The following is a 19,633-nucleotide window of genomic DNA, read 5'->3' as shown; positions in this document are numbered from 1 at the left end:
ATTAGGTTGAAATCCCGCTGATTTTGTCAAATTTCACCAAAATCCCTTATCTTGACCGTTTTGGAGTGTAAAAATCGTTGTGTTAGAATTAAACTTTCACAAAAACAGCTCTGTTTAACTTTTTCTCATGTCTTTAAGGCAACTTAAAACAATTATTGTCTTGTAACCATGAACTTTATAATTGGGGCCAAATATGGCATTTACCGAACTTACTCCTTTCATTTTACAATTTATCTAGGCCGATTAAGTTTTCTTGTTTCAATTGTTTTACATTTGTCAGGGCCTTTTACATATATAGACCTGCTCTTTGTTGCAGTTGACTATAGATGCTAACCTCAAAGTCATTGGTCTCTGGTGGATAACTCATTATTGTCTCATTGGTAATCATACCTCAATAATCCTCATCTTATTTATAGTTTTAAATAGGTCTATTGCATTAAGGAATAGTTAAAGAACTTCACTCTTTACTCTTGAACTAACCAAGGCTATTCCTGAAAAAAAGTCAAGTCTTCTTTAACAGTATAGTGTTGGATTGCATGACTTTATGTTAGCAGATTAAGAACAAATCGTGCTTTCTTCTGCTAGCATTACTTTATTTTGCATACTAATGTGCATCGTTCTTTTGTTTGACCTAAGTTATGTTGTTTTCTAAAGGAATATTAACGCCAGGTTTTGGCCCAAGAAAATAAAATGTTTGACTACCATTTCATATTTGTACATAATGTTTGAAAATGCAAATAGTCATGAAATATAAAAGAATAAGTATTTTTATCTGATGACATCACAATTAAGTCATAATATGTATCATTTTCACAAAATTGAAAAACGATGCAAAAAAACAGAATTTATGCTGTTTCCCGTTATTATTTACATTTTGGAAATATCATGTGCATTCAAGAAGCAACAAAATAATTAAAGAGAAGCTTTGTTATAACTATTGAAGTTATCCAACCAAATATAAAGTTGTTTCTTGGTCATGATGGTTGCGCACATACTTTTCAAATCTAAAATTTACTAAAAATTTAATGAAAAACAAGTAAAATCAAGAAATTTTACATAAGATGCAAATTTCGTAAAGGTTTGTTACCAGGATTACTGTAACTCTTTCCATGTGAAATTTGTTTTTATTTTCTGAATACCTTGTACCTTAGTATAGTTTGGACAAATTAAAGAATATGTATGATTACTTTTAAATTTGCAGTAAAATTTGAGCCAAATAATGGCCTTATTGCCCCTATTTTACTTTGAAGTGTTTTTTGTGTCCTCAATTTTAGCTCACCTGGCCCAAAGGGCCAAGTGAGCTTTTCTCATCACTTGGCGTCCGTCGTCCGTCGTCCGCAGTCGTCGTCGTCGTCCGTCGTCGTTAACTTTTACAAAAATCTTCTCCTCTGAAACTACTGGGCCAAATTAAACCAAACTTGGCCACAATCATTATTGGGGTATCTAGTTTAAAAAATGTGTGGCGTGACCCGGCCAACCAACCAAGATGGGCGCCATGGCTAAAAATAGAACATAGGGGTAAAATGCAGTTTTCGGCTTATAACTCAAAAACCAAAGCATTTAGAGCAAATCTGACATGGGTAAAATTGTTTATCAGGTCAAGATCTATCTGCCCTGAAATTTTCAGATGAATCGGACAACCCGTTGTTGGGTTGCTGCCCCGGAATTGGTGATTTATGGGAATTTTTGCTGTTTTTGGTTATTATCTTGAATATTATTATAGATAGAGATAAACTGTAAACAGCAATAATGTTCAGCAAAGTAAGATTTACAAATAAGTCAACATGACCAAAATGGTCAGTTGACCCCTTTAGGAGTTATTGCCCTTTATAGTCAATTTTTAAGCATTTTTCGTAAATCTTGGTAATCTTTTACAAAAATCTTCTCCTCTGAAACTACTGGGCCAAATTAATCCAAACTTGGCCACAATCATCATTGGGGTATCTAGTTTACAAAAATGTGTCCGGTGACCCGGTCAACCAATCAAGATGGCCGCCATGGTCAAAAATAGAACATAGGGGTAAAATGCAGTATTTGGCTTATAACTCAAAAACCAAAGCATTTAGAGCCAATCTGACACGAGGTAAATTTGTTTATAAGGTCAAGATCTATTTGTCCTTAAATTTTCAGATATATCGGACAACCCGTTGTTGGGTTGCTGCCCCTGAATTGGTAATTTTAAGGAAATTTTACTGTTTTGGTTTATTATCTTGAATATTATTATAGATAGAGATAAACTGTAAACAGCAATAATGTTCAGCAAAGTAAGATTTACAAGTAAGTCAACATGACCAAATTGGTCAGTTGACCCCTTTAGGAGTTATTGCCCTTTATAGTCAATTTTTAACCATTTTTCGTAAATCTTAGTAATCTTTTACAAAAATCTTCTCCTCTGAAACTACTGGGCCAAATTAATCCAAACTTGGCCACAATCATCATTGGGGTATCTAGTTTAAAAAATGTGTCCGGTGACCCGGCCAACCAACCAAGATGGCCGCCATGGCCAAAAATAGAACATAGGGGTAAAATTCAGTTTTTGGCTTATAACTCGAAAACCAAAGCATTTAAAGTAAATCTGACAGTAGTAAAATTGTTTATCAGGTCAAGATCTATCTGCCCTGAAATTTTCAGATGAATCGGACAACCTGTTGTTGGGTTGCTGCCCCTGAATTGGTAATTTTAAGGAAATTTTGCTGTTTTTGTTTATTATCTTGAATATTATTATAGATAGAGATAAACTGTAAAAAGCAATAAATGTCAGCAAAGTAAGATCTACAAATAAGTCAACATGACCGAAATGGTCAGTTGACCCCTTTAGGAGTTATTGCCCTTTATAGTCAATTTTTAACCATTTTTCGTAAATCTTAGTAGTAATCTTTTACAATAATCTTCTCCTCTGAAACTACTGGGCCAAGTTCATTATAGATAGAGATAATTGTAAGCAGCAAGACTGTTCAGTAAAGTAAGATGTACAAACACATCACCATCACCAAAACAAAATTTTGTCATGAATCCATCTGCGTCCTTTGTTTAATATTCACATAGACCAAGGTGAGCGACACAGGCTCTTTAGAGCCTCTAGTTATTGTATGTTTTCTCATGAACCTGAATGATAATGTGTTTAAATCTTTTTCTACATTTAACAAGGTAAGCTATTGGTTTTATTGAAATCTCAAACTGGAGACTCTTAAGTGCTTATTTCACTTTACCGGACCTATATGTGCATCGTAAATTATAGCCACTCTCTAACATTATGAATTAGAATATAATTCATAATTCAATTATGGTTTAAATCGCATCATTTCAGGGCTATTACTTCTCTACTGAAAATTTTGGAAATGTTCACCTATTTGTAGATCTTGTCTTGCTGATTATTTTTTCCCTTTCTTTTCTTTATGTGTCAAAAAATTTCCCAAAAGTGGAAAATGTGTAGAACAAGAGTGCACATGCTGAAATGTCTCGCCTTCTTTACTTATCATTGATATTATGTTGATAGTCCTAAGTATAAAGCTTTATTACAACTGTCACATCAACTTAACATTAACCAAGATAGCTAAACAAAGACCAATGAACCATGAAAATATGGTCAAGGTCAGATGAACCATGTCTGGCAGACATGTACAGCTAACAATGCTTCCATACAACAAATATAGTTGACCTATTACTTATAGTTTAAGAAAAATAGACCATAACACAAAAACTTAACATTGTGCAATGAACTGTGAAATTGAGGTCATGGTCAAATAAAACCTGCCGGACTGAGATATAGATCATAAAATATTTCCATACAACAAATATAGTAGACCTATTGCATAAAGTATGAGAATAAACAGCTGCGCCATGAGCGCATGATACGCCCGACGTCTTATGTGGAAGTTTTATGCAATAATCATAAATAGTTTATGAGAAAGTTTTAAGCAATTACCATTTATTGCTTTTGATACACGGCGGGACATGTGAATACAAATATCACTAAAATGAAATTTTGAATCAAACCAAAAGGTATACAGATCTTTAGATTAATATAACAAAGAAGTGTGTAAAGTTTTAAGCAATAATCATAAATCGTTTTTGAGATACAGCGCGACATGTAGAAAACCCTCCCCCTTTTTTACAAAATACTCAATAACTCAAAACTCAAAAATGAAATTTTGAATCATAACCAAAAAGTATACAGATATTAAAATTAATATAACTAAGAAGTGTGTAAAGTTTTAAGCAATAATCAAGAATCGTTTTTGAGATACAGTGCGACATGTGAAAAAAAACACACTCCTGTTTTAGTTACAAAGTGCTGTAACTCAAAAAGTTTAAATCTTATTTTCACCAAAAAAAATACAGATCATTTGACCATCATAAAAAACAACTATATTAAGTTTCATGAAATTTAGATTAGTCGTTCTCAAGTTACGGTGCGACATGTTTACGCCAGACAGACGGACAGACGGACGGACAGACAGACAGACGGACGGACACAGGACATTTGTATACCATAATACGTCCCGTCAAAATTTTTACGGGCGTATAAAAACAGACCAAAACACAAAAACTTAACTATAACCACTGAACCATGAAAATGAGTCAGATCACACCTGCCAGTTAGATATGTACACCTTACAGTCCTTCCTTACACCGAATATACTAGCCCTATTGCTTATAGTATCTGAGATATGGACTTGACCACCAAAACTTAACCTTGATCACTGATCCATGAAATAAGGTCGAGATCAAGTGAAAACTGTCTGATGGGCATGAGGACCTTGCAAGGTACGCACATACCAAATATAGTAATCCTATTACTTATAATAAGAGAGAATTCAACATTACAAAAAATCTGAACTTTTTTTTCAAGTGGTCACTGAACCATGAAAATGAGGTTAAGGACATTGGACGGAAACTTCATAACATGAGGCATCTATATACAAAGTATGAGCATCCAGGTCTTCCACCTGCAAACATATAAAGCTTTTAAGAAGTTAGCTAACGCCGCCGCCGCCAGATCACTATCCCTAGGTTGAGCTTTCTGCAACAAAAGTTGCAGGCTCGACAAAAAAATCATCATTACAGGACAATTACTGCTGTAAAGGGTTGACTTACAATTTTGACTACCTTTTGCTTTTTTAAGCTTCTATCTATCTATAGTTTTCAGCAATATACATAAGCATGTGTCAAAGTCTCAAACGGTTGGTATGCAAAATTTGTTACTAATCAATGTAGAATGGTTACTATGTAGTTGCACTTGCACAAAGATTGTGAACTTTGCTAGAAAATAACTAAGTTCTGAAGCACAGAAAAATGTGTCCCAAGTATGGACAATGAGACAAATCAATCCATAATACCAGGTGCACAACTTCAACATATGTGTAATCTCTGTGTGAAGTTTCATTGATTTCAATTGAAAACTGTAGAAACAAAACTTGTACTCTTTTTCATAAATTTGGCTGAAAAAAATAGTACCAAAGTCTGTAAAAATAGAATAAACTGTTATAACAGAGATATGTCTCACCTTTTTGTAATTTTGATTATGCAAATGATGAAATCCAAATAGCAGTACTTTAACATCTTACACAACTTATGCAAATATTCAAAGTCAATGACCCATGACTGAGTTACATGGCTAAGCAATCTCCATGTAAATGAAATGTGCCAAGGCTAATACAACATCATACCAAATACCATTGACTTATTATAAGTCGTTCCCAAATCTAAATACAATCATTAACTTGCAAACTATGTAAAAGTTTCAAAGTCAATGAACCATGAAGAGGGTGTGGGGCTATATAATCTCCATGGAAACAATACTTGCAAATGCCAATAAATTTGCATTACAAATATCATTGACTATATAATCAGTTCACCTTAAACTGATATAATCACAAACTAATACATGTAAACTAAGATAAGTTTCAAAGTCATTAGACTGTGACTGAGAGGCAAGGCAAAATATTCTCCATGGAAATGAGATGTGCCAATGCTTATACATGTACAACTGAATACCAATTAACATTGGCCTACCACTAATGGTCCCCCTTGAACTGACCTAATCACATACTAATACATGATAATTTGGAAAAAAATTCAAAGTCAATAGACCATGACTAAGAAAAGGGGCAGAGCTAAATTATCACCATGGAAATGAGATATGCCAATGCTTATACAACTGCAAACTAAATTATTATCATTGACCTACCACTTGTGGTTCCCCATAAACTGACCTTATCACAAACTAATACATGTAAAATAAGCAAAAGTTTCAAGGTCAATAGACCATGACTGAGGGGGCAGGGCCAAATAATCTCCATGGAAATGAGATTTGCCAATGCTTATACAACTGCATACCAAATATGATTGACCTACCACTTGTGGTTCACCATAAACTAAACTTAATCACAAACTAATACATTATTGACGCCATCACTGTTGTCGCCGACGCCAGCATACTCGCTTTTTGACTCCGTCAAGGGGAGACAAAAATTACTAAACAATTCTTAAATAGCAGGTGCATAACTTCAATATGTTTGCAATTTTCCTGTGCAGTAAATATTTCACTTACCTGCTAAACTGGACAAAATGAGTTTCCTTCTTCCTATTTTATCAACCAGCCAAACTCCAACCAATGTGAAAATGAAATTGACAAAAGCAGTAACTGCTGCTAACCAAATTGCAGTAGACTGGCTTCTTATCCCTGTCATTTGGATAATTGTAGCACTGTAGTACCTGCAATCAAAATCATTTTACTTACAAATGACACAAATATCAGTAATTTTTAGTCCCTTTAAACATAACTCACCATGGCCAAAAATGGGGGAGTCCCTGGTCTCGCATTAAAAAATCCTTAGTGAAAACCCTGTGTTGCCTATTTGTATATATTATCTAGTTATTTCTTGTAGATCTTGAATTGCCTATCATTTTTACTCTTTCAGTTAATAATATATACATTGTACCTATCTATAAGAGATTTTGAGATAAGCATCATCAGTTTGTAAAGTAGATCTTATTTTGCTTTCTAAAATTTCCTGTTCTATATTATATTTTAGTTTGACAAAAATGAAAAACAACAGGCTCTCAAGAGCCTGAATTGCTTACCTGTTATCTTTTGCTTAAATTTTCGATCAATGACTGTTTTTACCTTTCAATATATATTAATGATTGGACTAAAAAATCTATTTAAATATTGTTTATAGATCTGTCATATTTTCTTCAAAAGCAAAAAATACATGCCGCCCCTATATTTCATTTTAGCCATAGTGGCTATATGTTTCTTGACATAAAAGAAAAATAAAATACAAAATTTTTAAAATGTGCAATTCACTTTGCTGTTGCAAATTGCAAATTGACATCCCCCCTTTTTTCACCTCCCCCAACCCTTTTTCTTAATTACAACCCCATCCCCCCAAAAAAATTACCACCCCCTCCCACAATCTCTTTTTTACCACCCACCCCCTTTTTTACCATCCATCCCCTTTTTAACCCCCCCCCCACCCTTTAACCCCAAAACAAATTTGTTTCCCTCCAGTTTGGTCATATTCTTAATTTAAATTTCCATTGGAATTTGCAACCAAAATTACCCATTTAAATAAGTCTTAAAATAGAAAATGACATACAAAACCATGGCTAAAATCAATATTCCTTAATCATCATAAATTTAATAGTAATTTCTTTACTTCAAAATTACAAAATTTCTTTCTACATAATTTAAAAGCAATGTAAAAGGTAATCAAACATATTATATTTGGATTACCTCCCTTACACTGCTTTTATATTGTCTCAATTGTCCTTTAACAAGAAAAACCCTTGTTTTTCCCCCATTTTCCCCACTAATTCCTAAATGGTTTGAGCCATAAGAACCCCCCAAAGTCAATCCTAACCATCCCTTTGTAAAATGGAAACTTGTGGTATAATGTCAGAGAGATTCATACACAGGGGTTAAAAAATCCACTAGCCCGACGCCCAGGACTAGATCATTTGCGCCTCGGGCAACCAAAACGTTAACCCAATATGCCCGACGGACTAGTAACAAAACATTATTGGCGTTTCCAAAATAGATAGTGGAAAATCCCTTCATCCCTATCCTATCTTAGCCAATCTATCTTAGCCAATCAGTTTCAATTACGTCATTCGGGATTCAAAGCATTTGAACTGGTTTGTACAGGTCTAGGGTTGCGTTCAATTTCGTAGCTGCTACTAAGCTTAAGGACTAAGATTTATGACTATTGAACGTGTAGCTAGCCTAGCTGCTACAAAGATATTGATAGCAGCTAGGCTAGCTATTTGTTCAGTAGACAAAAATCTATGTAGCACTACGTAGCCGCTACGATATTGAACGCAACCCTGTTGTACAGTTACATGTTTTAAAAATAAAACAAATAACTCAGGGTAGCCAGGTATCATCTACTGATCGCAATATCTCACACTTTCTAAATCGATTTCTCAAAACAGGGGGTATTGTATATTGCTTCTGTCGAGATTTTCAATTAACGGTACCGTTTATTATGTATTGGTCTTGTCGGACAACTATTGAACACGAAACAATACAACAAAATATTTCAAAATATATTAGAACGGGCACCCCAGGAACTTCGTCAGTATCAAAGCAAAAAATCGGTAGATGAAGGGGTACTATTGAGGCTGAAAATCATCCAGAAAAAATGTAAAATACGATCGGGAAAAGCGGAAAAAACATATCTAGTGACATGGACAGAAAGATTCCCCTGGGCAAGGTCGGCTGTGGCGCCAGGATGAAATTTCCAAGACCATCTTCTGCGAATATTGCCAGTGTTTTCCCGAGCACGCCAATAAAAGGTCTCCCTTGTATGTGTGGACAACAAATATAATTATTAAGCCACTTGTTTCACACGATAAAACCAATAAACATGTTTTCTCTGCCAGAAAATAAACTAGTTTAAAACGGTGTATAATGTCCCCTTCAAAACATGACACCCACCATGTATTATGCAGCAAACTCTGATTTGTAAGGCATACCCCAAGAATAGATTAATAGATTTATTTGAAAATTACAGAGAAGAAAAAAGCCTTGGTTTTTGAGATATAAGCCAAAAACTGCATTTTACCCCTATGTTATATTTTTAGCCATGACCACCATGTTTTGTGTCTAAACAGAAAAAACACAATCTTTATTCGAGATACCTTCAGGACCATTCAGCTCAAGTTTGGTTGTAATTGGTTTAGTTAGTTTCAGAGGAGATGTTTGAAATAGTTCACACCAGACAGATGAGGACAGACAAGGACTGACGCCAAGACGTTATGGCAAAAGCTCACCATTCGTTCAGAGTGGTGAGCTTAAAATATTACCACAATGATTCCCAGTAGAGCAGTTGATAGCAATAAAAGAATAATTACGCAAGACAAATTGACTGCTGATTATGATTGTAGTATACACATCCAGGTGATCAAAATCCTACACCATTTATTCAAAGTAAGAGGTAGAAGTTGCCAAATACATGTACAGTCATGCACTTGATATATCTTCAATCTTCTTTTCTTCTACATTTCCTATTGTGAGGTCACTGGAAAAGGCAACCATGTCTGATGATGTCATGCATAAACAACACACTTTCTGCAAATCTTTGAAAAGGGATGGATAAAAATCATTAGAGAAAAAGATACCACCACTATCAGCTCAAGTATAACAATATTTCTCTACTCTCGACATGCAGTTAAATTAAAATATTTTCCAAAAATAAAGTTCCATTACTCTGCAATGTCATACATGCCATTACCAGAAATTTATATAAAAACAGAGCTTATTTGAATAGTTATAAACAAGTTTCATGATTACATTATACTGGATATGCTTATACTTGTTCTATAACTAAATGTCATGGTGAAAACAAAAAGAAAATATCAAGTCATTATATTTAAGTAAGCATGACTAAAACCTGATTATATGAGTGAATTTTTCAAGTCCAAGGACCATGACATTCACAAAATTATCAGACCAAAACAAAAATTTGTAACTTGTCATGATAAACTATTTACAAATAATCAATCAATATCTTCAAACATGATGAAAAAAATGTGGAAAACACTCTCATTAACATTGGATATGATTTATAGTTCTCTAAAATTAGATATGATGTAATACATTGTACATTATGTACATCTATTTTCAAATTATAATCAAATATAATTAATAGTTCCAAATATTTTTTCCATCATTTGTCACAAAATAATATAGATTTGTAACTTAATTATCTATAAAATGTCAACAACTTTTATCTACACAATGTAATGAAATGAAATATATATCCTAATAAAATAGATTATTATCTAATTAATGGATCTCACTTAATAATTTTTTTTATATATATATATATATATAGCATTCAGAAAATTAGTTTATACAAAATAACAAACAAATCTAGCACAATTTTTTCAAACAATTTACTCGCCGCGATATAGCCTTTTTGTGCTAATGCGGCGTAAAGCAACCAACAATCAATCAATCAATCAAACAATTTACTAAAGATTTCTTTTAAACTAGATGTGTCGAAACGACATGAATGGCCCAGACTCAAAAAGTCAAAAACTCTGCATTTTCAATACACATGTGGACATAAACATGATGGTAGTCTCACATATCAAAAATCAGCTCAAAACCTGAAGGCCTATAGAAAAAAGTCTGTATAACTGAGATTTTAAGGTGGTATGGGTGTCTTCCTCCATCTTGGATTGTAAAAAACAGAGAATCAAAGGTCCAGATTTTCCATCAAGTTAGCAATATTTGATGCAGGAATGCAGATGTTTAATGTACATTTTCATTTAAAAGTACCAATTTATAAGAATATAACTTCTAAATATTGATATTTTTGCAAATGTTAATTATTTTTGGTTGTTTTTTTTTTTTTTTTTAAATTGGCATTTTAAGGGGAGGTAACTCTAAAAAAAGTGCATTTTCTGAAGGATTCAGTTTGGAATTTTCCTATTTTGTATTTTAGCCGGAAAAAACGTACGGTGACCCTATCTTTTCTTTTGATATTCTCAAAGCAGTGTCTGAAAGCTATCTTTTCCTGAAGTATTTAACAATTCTATCATTTTGTTTAGTTTCTAATCACAAAATGGTGTTTTTTCCTGTATAATCCATACAAAATGTGTCATTTTGTCCCGTCCTGTAGCTTGAGAAAATGCGCGGTGACCTATCATTTTTATTATATTTTTCAACATGTATCAATAGATACAACATTTTGGCAAAGTACGAACAAATTCTATCATTTTTATTTTAGACTCCCATACCACCTTAAACATTTTTCAAAGTCTTAAACCCTTGATTTCGGCAACAATTAGCAGAGCTGAACTAAAGTTTAACTTGATCTGTAACTCATCATGGTTAACTGACATACCAAAAATCAGCCCACTATCTAAAGATGTTTCGCAAAAAAGTCTGTATAACTGTGATTTTCAACAATTTATCAAAGTCGAAAGCCTGTTATTTCTTAACCTTGATCTGTAACTCATCATGGTTAACTGACATACCAAAAATCAGCCCACTATCTGAAGGCGTTTAGAAAAAAAGTCTGTATAATGGTTTGTTGCGGAATGACAGAATGGTGGACAAGGGTAAAACTATATGGCATCCAACAACTTTGTTGCAGGGCCATACAAATGAGTTATCTCTCTTTGTATAAAAATATGTTTTAACATTATAAAGTACTCTAACATTAGATATGGATTTTTTTTATGGACCATAACTCTAGACTAAATCATCAGACCAGAACAAAATTTGAACTTGATCTATTACTTGTCATAATATAATTATATATCAAATATCAAATCAATATATTCTAGAATGAAGAAAAAAAATGTGGAAGACAGACAGACAGACAGACAGACAGAATAATATGTCCCATCTTTAAAGACAGGTGTATAAAAATAGAGAGACAAGCTTGAATCAATTATCATTTGTAACAAAGAATATCTTTCTAAACTGAATGCAAGCTACATTAGTGTAGCAGGACCTGCTTACCATTCTGAAGCATCTATTAAAGATTGCTTCAAATTTTTGATGGGGTTTGTGTAACTCTGAGTCTAGTTTTATAAGCAATGGTTTACAGATCTAGACTTTTTTTTGGTTTAAGCCATTGCATTGATAGAATTGGTCTCATCCACCTCTTTTGTATTATCAATTAATGAAACAATTACATGAAAAATGGTAAAAATCTGTTAATTTCTGGTGCATTTCAATAAAATTGTGAATGGAAATGGGGAATGTGTCAAAGAGAAAACAACCAGACTAAAGAGCAAATAACAACTGAAGGCCACCAATGGGTCTTCAATGCAATATGAAAATCCTGCACCTGCAGGAGTGCTTTAGCTGGCCCCTTAACAAAAATGTATATCAGTGATAATGGATGTCATATTAACTCCCAAATATCTAAAAGAAACTGAAATTAATAAAATGCTCTGCAGGGCGCAGCTTGATACCACCACAGAGGTCGAACCGTGAACAATTGGGGCAAGTATGGACACAACAGTTCAAGCTTGATACAGCTCTGAAATTGGATTGTGATTAAATTTTTGACGCAGCATATGTTTCTGACACGGAATTAATGTGGTCTAAGAACTTAAAAATTTTTAATTGGACATTTACCTATTATGGTCCAATATCCAAAATCTAAATACATGGTTAGATTCAGCATTTCAAAGAACCCCAAGAATTCAATTTTTTATGAAATCAAACAAAGTTTAATTTTGGAACCTTTTGACCTCAATATCATTAATAATAATTTAATAAAAGGGCCCAAAAAATCAAAAATCTAAATACATGGTTAGATTCAGCACATCAAAGACAGCCGTTATGTTCAATTTTTGTTGAAATCAAACAAAATTTAATTTAGACCCAGCATTGTACCAACTTGAAAACTGCCCAGCCTCATAATCAAAAATCTAAAAACATGTTTAGATTCAGCATATCAAACAACCCTAAGAATTCAATTTTTGTTATAATCAAACTAAGGTTAATAAAAGACCCTTAGACTAAGCTTAATGTAGCCCATTATTTAAACAAAGTTTAATTTTGGACCCCAATTTTGACAAACTTAAAAACTCGGCCCATAATAAAAAATCTAAATACATGTTGAGATTCAGCATATCAAAGAACCCCCAAGTATTAAATTTTTGGAAAAATCAAACAATGTTTAATTTTGGACACTTTGGACCTTAATGTAGACCTGACCAATTTAAAAACGGGACCAAAATTAAAATTTGAACTGCAAAATATTGGGACAGGCGCAAAAATGTGGTATGGTTAAACATGTTTTTTTGAGATCTCATAACAAGAAATGTAATACACATTCACCATTATACAGTTCTGAACTTAAATCAATGTGTAGTTGAATGGGTTTTTGTTACATCGCAATGACCTTGAGGTCATTCCTATGTATTGTTATCGCCTAGATTTCCATTATGTATGAATTAGTTTTTGGTTTGTAATTTGTAACCGATCTATAAACATGATAAATATGTGCACATAAACGAGTGCAAAATAACAGTCCTTTGATATAAATACATCTCTTCAATGAATACTGATAAAAATATTTTTGTTTCCAACATAAATTAATAAGAAAATGTTTTGAAGTTAGATATATATATATATAAGTAAAAAATCATTAATAATATCAATGCACACGTACCGCAAAATTGAGTTAAAGCATGCTGAACAATATTTCAAAGATAGTTTTGCGTTGGCCTCAGTGAATATCAGTTTTTCAAAAGTAAATAAAACCACACATTTACCTCATCAAAAGAAAGCAATTGTATAATATAAAAGTTAACAATGCCTAACACATTTCAGACAGATGCAAAATGATACAAAAATAAATAAACAACTTTGCCAGATAACTAAATTATATGTAGTACCACATTGTATTCGAATGAATTAATACTGATCATCTATAAATATCTGCATTAAATATGTTAAGGTTGCACTTTGTAAATACAGCGGTTTCTCAAAACACGCCTCTTTTGGGGAGATCTTGAAGAAAATTAATTTTGTTTACATACTGGTTCCCAGTTATGCTCTCTGTGTTCCATCTCACAGAGACGTACATAACTTGGGAATGTTACCAGTAAATATACATGTGCATATTGTTTAGATTGAAATCTGTGGTAACCTTTCATTCAAGGTAGGAGTAGTTAAGATAATTAGTGTTAGTTTAATATCTGAGAAGTTCAGGGCATATAAAGTTGAAAATATGCTACACAGCCCTATATATTTTGACCTTTAAAAAAAATTGTGGTGCATATGAACTTTCAATTCTAGAATCAGATTTTTTTTAAACTTCATAGTTAAAGTGGCCGTAAATTGGGAAATTGGATTGTCAACATTTACAGAAATGCAACATTAAAACAATTACATAAATATTTCTACATTTTTTCTGCACATCAAAAAGGAGTAAAGTCCTCAAATACCAATAAATATAATAGGCAGGAAAAAAATGATTAGCACATTATATAACAACTACAAAACAAACTTAAGTAATGCATTCACACCGTAAAGGACAAGATGAAAGCTGATGAGAAATATCCAATAACTATCTGCAATTACTCTAGTGAGGCTGAAAAACTTACATAACTGTGTTAATACCACTTAGCTGTTGAAATATTTGTAAAAAACTTCCTAATATAAGAGCTCTTCTCACTGATGGTGTCTTTATCACTCTCACTATAATGTATTCTTCAGCTGAAAAACAAATGAATCCATAAGGAGGGGGTGGGACCAGTGTAAATGTATATGGATTTATGCGGAAATCATCACACAATACAGGTACACGTACTATATATAACATGTTATGTAAATATAAGTATATGTATATAATTCGTCTATATAACAGTCAAACCATGTAATTTTGCGTTATCAAATTTTTTGTTTCTTCACTGGTCGGGATTCAAACTCATGCTACTGAGATATTGTGGCACTAAATTACTTTGCACTGCACCCGACACACTAGACTATTCGACCACCTAGGCTCATATAAGTCGTCTGAACTTGTGATGACTGCTCAACAGATTTTATCCTGGTAATAAGGCTGAAAATACATTCTGTATATATAATTCGTCTAAACATCAGCCTAACAATGTAAGATCTGTAAATTGCTTTTGCAATTGTTTTATTCCCTCGCTGGGATTCGATTTCATGCTACAAAGATATAGTGGCAGAGCCTAGGTGGTCGAGTGGTCTAGCGCGTCAGGCATAGTGCAAGGGGATTTGGTGCAAAAATATCTCAGTAGCATGAGTTCGAATCATATAAGTTAGTTACATAGTAACATATAAAAAAGAAGATGTGGTATGATTGCCAATGAGACAACTATCCACAAAAGACCAAAATGACACAGACATTAACAACTATAGGTCACCGTACGGCCTTCAACAATGAGCACAGCCCATACCGCATAGTCAGCTATAAAAGGCCCAGATAAGACATAGTTTATTAAAGAAAACTCAGCCGCAGAAGACTGAGTAACAGGAGCATATTATACACAATATCAATTACAACATAGTTCAAATACAAACAGTATACATTGTTTAATTATACAAGTCTTAAGTCTTTATTTATTACAGTTTTAAATCAGACAAGCATCTTTTCTACCTTTTGAATAAAAATTGACAGCTTAGACAGCACATTACTTTTACAATATTTAAGCATACCTAGTACTTTTTTTACATTTGGATATTTTAAATAATATGGAGGTATGAACTTCATCTTAAAATCCTTAACTTTATAATCGGTACATATACATATATAGTGATATAAATCCTCAAGACCAGCTTTACAATGTGGACAAATTCTCTCACTTCGTGGTACATTTCTCAATCTTCCTGTTTCGATGGGAAACTCTTAATTTACAATGTACATATATTTACTCTATCACCCTGCCTTAATTTTAACAGATATGGTTCTAAGCAAAACTCTTCTTTAAAGTGCAAATAAAATCCCCCGCCCCCCTCCTTGATTAGTTGTTTATATCAGAGAACCATTTTTGAATTAACTGGTCCATGAGACACTGCATTACATTAATTATAATATAATTAAAAACAACTTGCCCCAGAATATTATATAGTTCGCAAAAGCCACATTCATTTAACACAGATTTTACATATTATAGCGAACCCTATGATAGTTTTCCATAGATTCACCTGCAAGTTACCTGTCGATTTAAACTTTTGGCAGTTCTATTGTCCCATCTAACAAATACAACAGGTATTGTTCTCTGTATAGTTCATTCACCAGGACCTTTAAATTTCTTCTAGGAGAAATATATCACTCATTGATTACGGCGTTTTGCATTTGCGCCGATCTGCATTTCATTTGCGCCGATTTTTTATTTCATTTGCGCCGAATTTTTTTTTCATTTGCGCCGATTTTTCACAGGTAAATTACAGGTGAATAGATATAAGAAGATGTGGTATGAGTGCCAATGAGACAACCCTTATTTATTAATATATCATTAAAGACCTTGTTTTCGTTAGCCAGTTGTACAAATGTTATGAATTATCAATCATAACATGGATATAGCTATTTTGTACCCTGAAAAGTATTGAAAAAAAAATTCAATTCCATGTGATGAATGATGATTTTTTTTATAATGACAGAGCATAATTTGATATGAGTTAACCTCTGTTGATGTAATTTATCACACAAATTTCTAGAAATTGATTCAACCGCATTTAAGAAATCACTGTCGTTTTGAAGTGTAAAACCTTAATTCTATTGATTACAGCCTGTTTTAATGGGACATAAAAAGTCCTTTAGATCCCTTCCCGAGATGGACATCTAGTTAGAAAATGTTGAAGGTTTTCTTCCTCAAGTTTGCATACCGAGCAAGTTGGGTCTGTACCCCTATATTAAATATAGCTATAGTTGCCTGTAAAAGAAAGGTTAAAGTTAGTATTCTAGCTTCTTTTTTTTTTAACTTTCTTTGTATTCCCTGGAATTTACATGCAAAAGTATTATCTGTAACTTACCTGTAAATCCAATTAGGAGAAAATATAAAATCGGCGCAAATGAAAAAATGAAATCGGCGCAAATGAAAGAATGATTTTTTTTTAAATCGGCGCAAATGTCATACGCCCATTGATTAATATACCTGAACAAAAAATTGAACTGTCAATGATGAAAAAATATTTATACCAATACTAACAAAGGACTCACAAAACTGCCTGTGGTGTTGTATTTATTCAATACCAAAAACTCGTTTTTAATGTGTTCAATATTAATATTAAATGATTTAAAAATTAAAAGTTGATTTCTGATCAAATATTCAATAAATATTTTTGTGTGTTTGATAAATAAGAATTTGAATATTATTATTTTAAAATTAAGGTCTTCATAAACATAGTCTATAAATTAACAACAACAAAAACATGCAAATTCATTGGAAAATACTAAAAAATGTGTCTAAAATAAACTTTTTATTATTTAAATCAGATTTTATATTGAACAGATTGAAAATATATTAATGATATATTGAATAAATTCAATATTGCATACAGTTTATGTGAGTTTATAGAAGTATTTCAATAAAAAAACAGATAATTTTTTGGTCAGGTAAATTAATCAATGAGTGATATATTTCTCCTAGAAGAAATTTAAAGGTCCTGGTGAATGAACTATACAGAGAACAATACCTGCTGTATTTGTTAGATGGGACAATAGAACTTACAAAAGTTTAAATCGACAGGTAACTTGCAGGTGAATCTATGGAAAACTATCATAGGGTTCGCAATAAAACCATCTGGAATTATAACCTTCATGCTCATGCATGTACCAAAGTAACTTATAAAGTCTACCCAATAGTTTTTTATCATTTGTTGCTAGTTTGTGCCAAAAACATACCATTTTTACCTTGATCTGCAGTTCAAGTGGAAATCTTCAAGTTCCCCATACACCATAAACTTTGGCGTAGATGATCCCACACCCAAAATGCGCTTAAAAAACTGTAAATGTAATTTTTCAGTATTATTTTTATTTTCAAACCCCCATATTTCCAAGGAATAGGTCAAAATAGGAACCACCAATGCATCAAATAATTTTAACTGTAAATCAATTACTTGGAAGTGAGATATTTTGTATCTTCTTGTAAAGAGCCTAAAGTGCTTTTTGAGCTTGGTCTACCAATTTTTTTTCGAGCTTGAAAGAAATTCCTGTTGTAATTAAACAGCAGACCAAGATAAACATATGAATCTTAATTTCAATAATTTCATAACATACTTTAAAAGTAACATTCTCCGGGTGCAGGAGTTTCTCATTACATTGAAGATCCATTGGTGGCCTTCGGCTGTTGTCTGCTCTATGGTCGGGTTGTTGTCGCTTTGACACATTCCCAATTTTCTTTCTCAATTTTATTATTAAACTTTCTCTTTGAAAAAATTACATTCTTTGTTTTTGATACATTAACAGTGAGTTTCCATTCAAAACAATATTGCTCAAACACAGAGACTTTTGTAACCCTTCTGTCAACTCCGCAAAAATAATTGTCATCGGCGTACAGAAGAATAAATAACTTGGTATACAAAACAATATTCTCTGTAAATTTATCATTTATAAATTTTAGACCATCCACAGAGTTTTCATCCAGATATTCCTCCAAGTCATTCAGGTATAAGGCAAAGAGAAAGGGTGATATTTTTTCTCCCTGTCTTACACCTACATCACACAGGAAAAAATCTGTTTTTAGTTCTTCATTTTTAACACAAGACTTGTTATCTGGATACATGCTCAATATAACTTTAAACATTTTCCCACCAATGTTATATTTTAATAGTTTTTGCCATAGTCCCATCCTCCACACTGTCAAAAGCTTTTCTAAAATCTACAAAATCGCAAAATAATTTCTTTCCCAAACTCAAATATAGTGAAATTAAAGCATTCATGACAAACATACTATCTTGGACAAAATACCCCTTACAAAAACCACCCTGGGCATCAGTTATAATCCCAATCTTGTCTGACAGAGCATTAAGTCTTGAATTAAGTATAGAGGTGAAATCTTTTCCTAAATTTGATGTAAGACAAATAGCTCTGTAAATAAGTGACGAGTTTTGCCCTGGATACTTTATTTAAGTGTTGAATCTCATTATGTCACTAACAGATAAGCTCTGCACAATCACAGATGTTGTTTGGGTTGAAGAAAACGTATGCTCAAAAGTTAATGCAAATTGCAGAGGAAAAACAAAATCATTTATGCAACATATGCATATCTCAAACCAATTCCACTAGTAGTTCTAGGAAAGGGAGATCCCAAAAAACTAATTGTCAATATTCATGAAAAGACTGAAGAAGGATATTGCCTTGCTATAAAGCATGGAATCCTGCTCGGACCTTTAATAGAAGAAATCCATTTGAGGTTGCTGATTTCCCTTCATTGGTACCTTCAGATGTTTGTGCTGAAAACTCTATTTCTCTGAGATGTGCCGTAAAATCTGAATCGTTATGGAGGACAAGGGTTTTTTAAATGTTGATATTGTGGTAAAAACAGAGGTGAATTTGATAGATAGTGCCTCTAGAAAATCAGGCAAATGTGTAATAGTCGATGCCATCCAAATTTAGTTTGTAAATAAAATGTTAATTTTAAAAATATTGTGCATAACATTAACTTTTATCAAAATGATTGTACG

At 32.7% G+C, this 19,633-nt stretch overlaps 1 protein-coding gene across 2 annotated transcripts in view; it reads right to left on the bottom strand.

Annotated features, from left to right (window-relative positions):
- Nucleotides 1–19,633, bottom strand: part of LOC139513801 (proton myo-inositol cotransporter-like) — a 78,564-nt gene that overhangs the window by 37,116 nt on the left and 21,815 nt on the right. For both annotated transcript variants that reach the window (XM_071302618.1, XM_071302627.1), the window contains exons 4-5: nucleotides 14,587–14,698; nucleotides 6,554–6,717 (exon numbers count right to left, since the gene is read on the bottom strand). In XM_071302618.1, coding sequence (XP_071158719.1) covers nucleotides 6,554–6,717; nucleotides 14,587–14,698 — 276 coding nt within the window. The remainder of the gene's footprint in view (nucleotides 1–6,553; nucleotides 6,718–14,586; nucleotides 14,699–19,633) is intronic.

This window comes from Mytilus edulis, chromosome 1, assembly GCF_963676685.1.
Source record: "Mytilus edulis chromosome 1, xbMytEdul2.2, whole genome shotgun sequence".
Taxonomy (NCBI): Eukaryota; Metazoa; Mollusca; class Bivalvia; order Mytilida; family Mytilidae; genus Mytilus; species Mytilus edulis.
The sequence above is the reverse complement of the archived record's forward strand: the minus strand, read 5'-3'. Positions and strand labels throughout refer to the sequence as shown.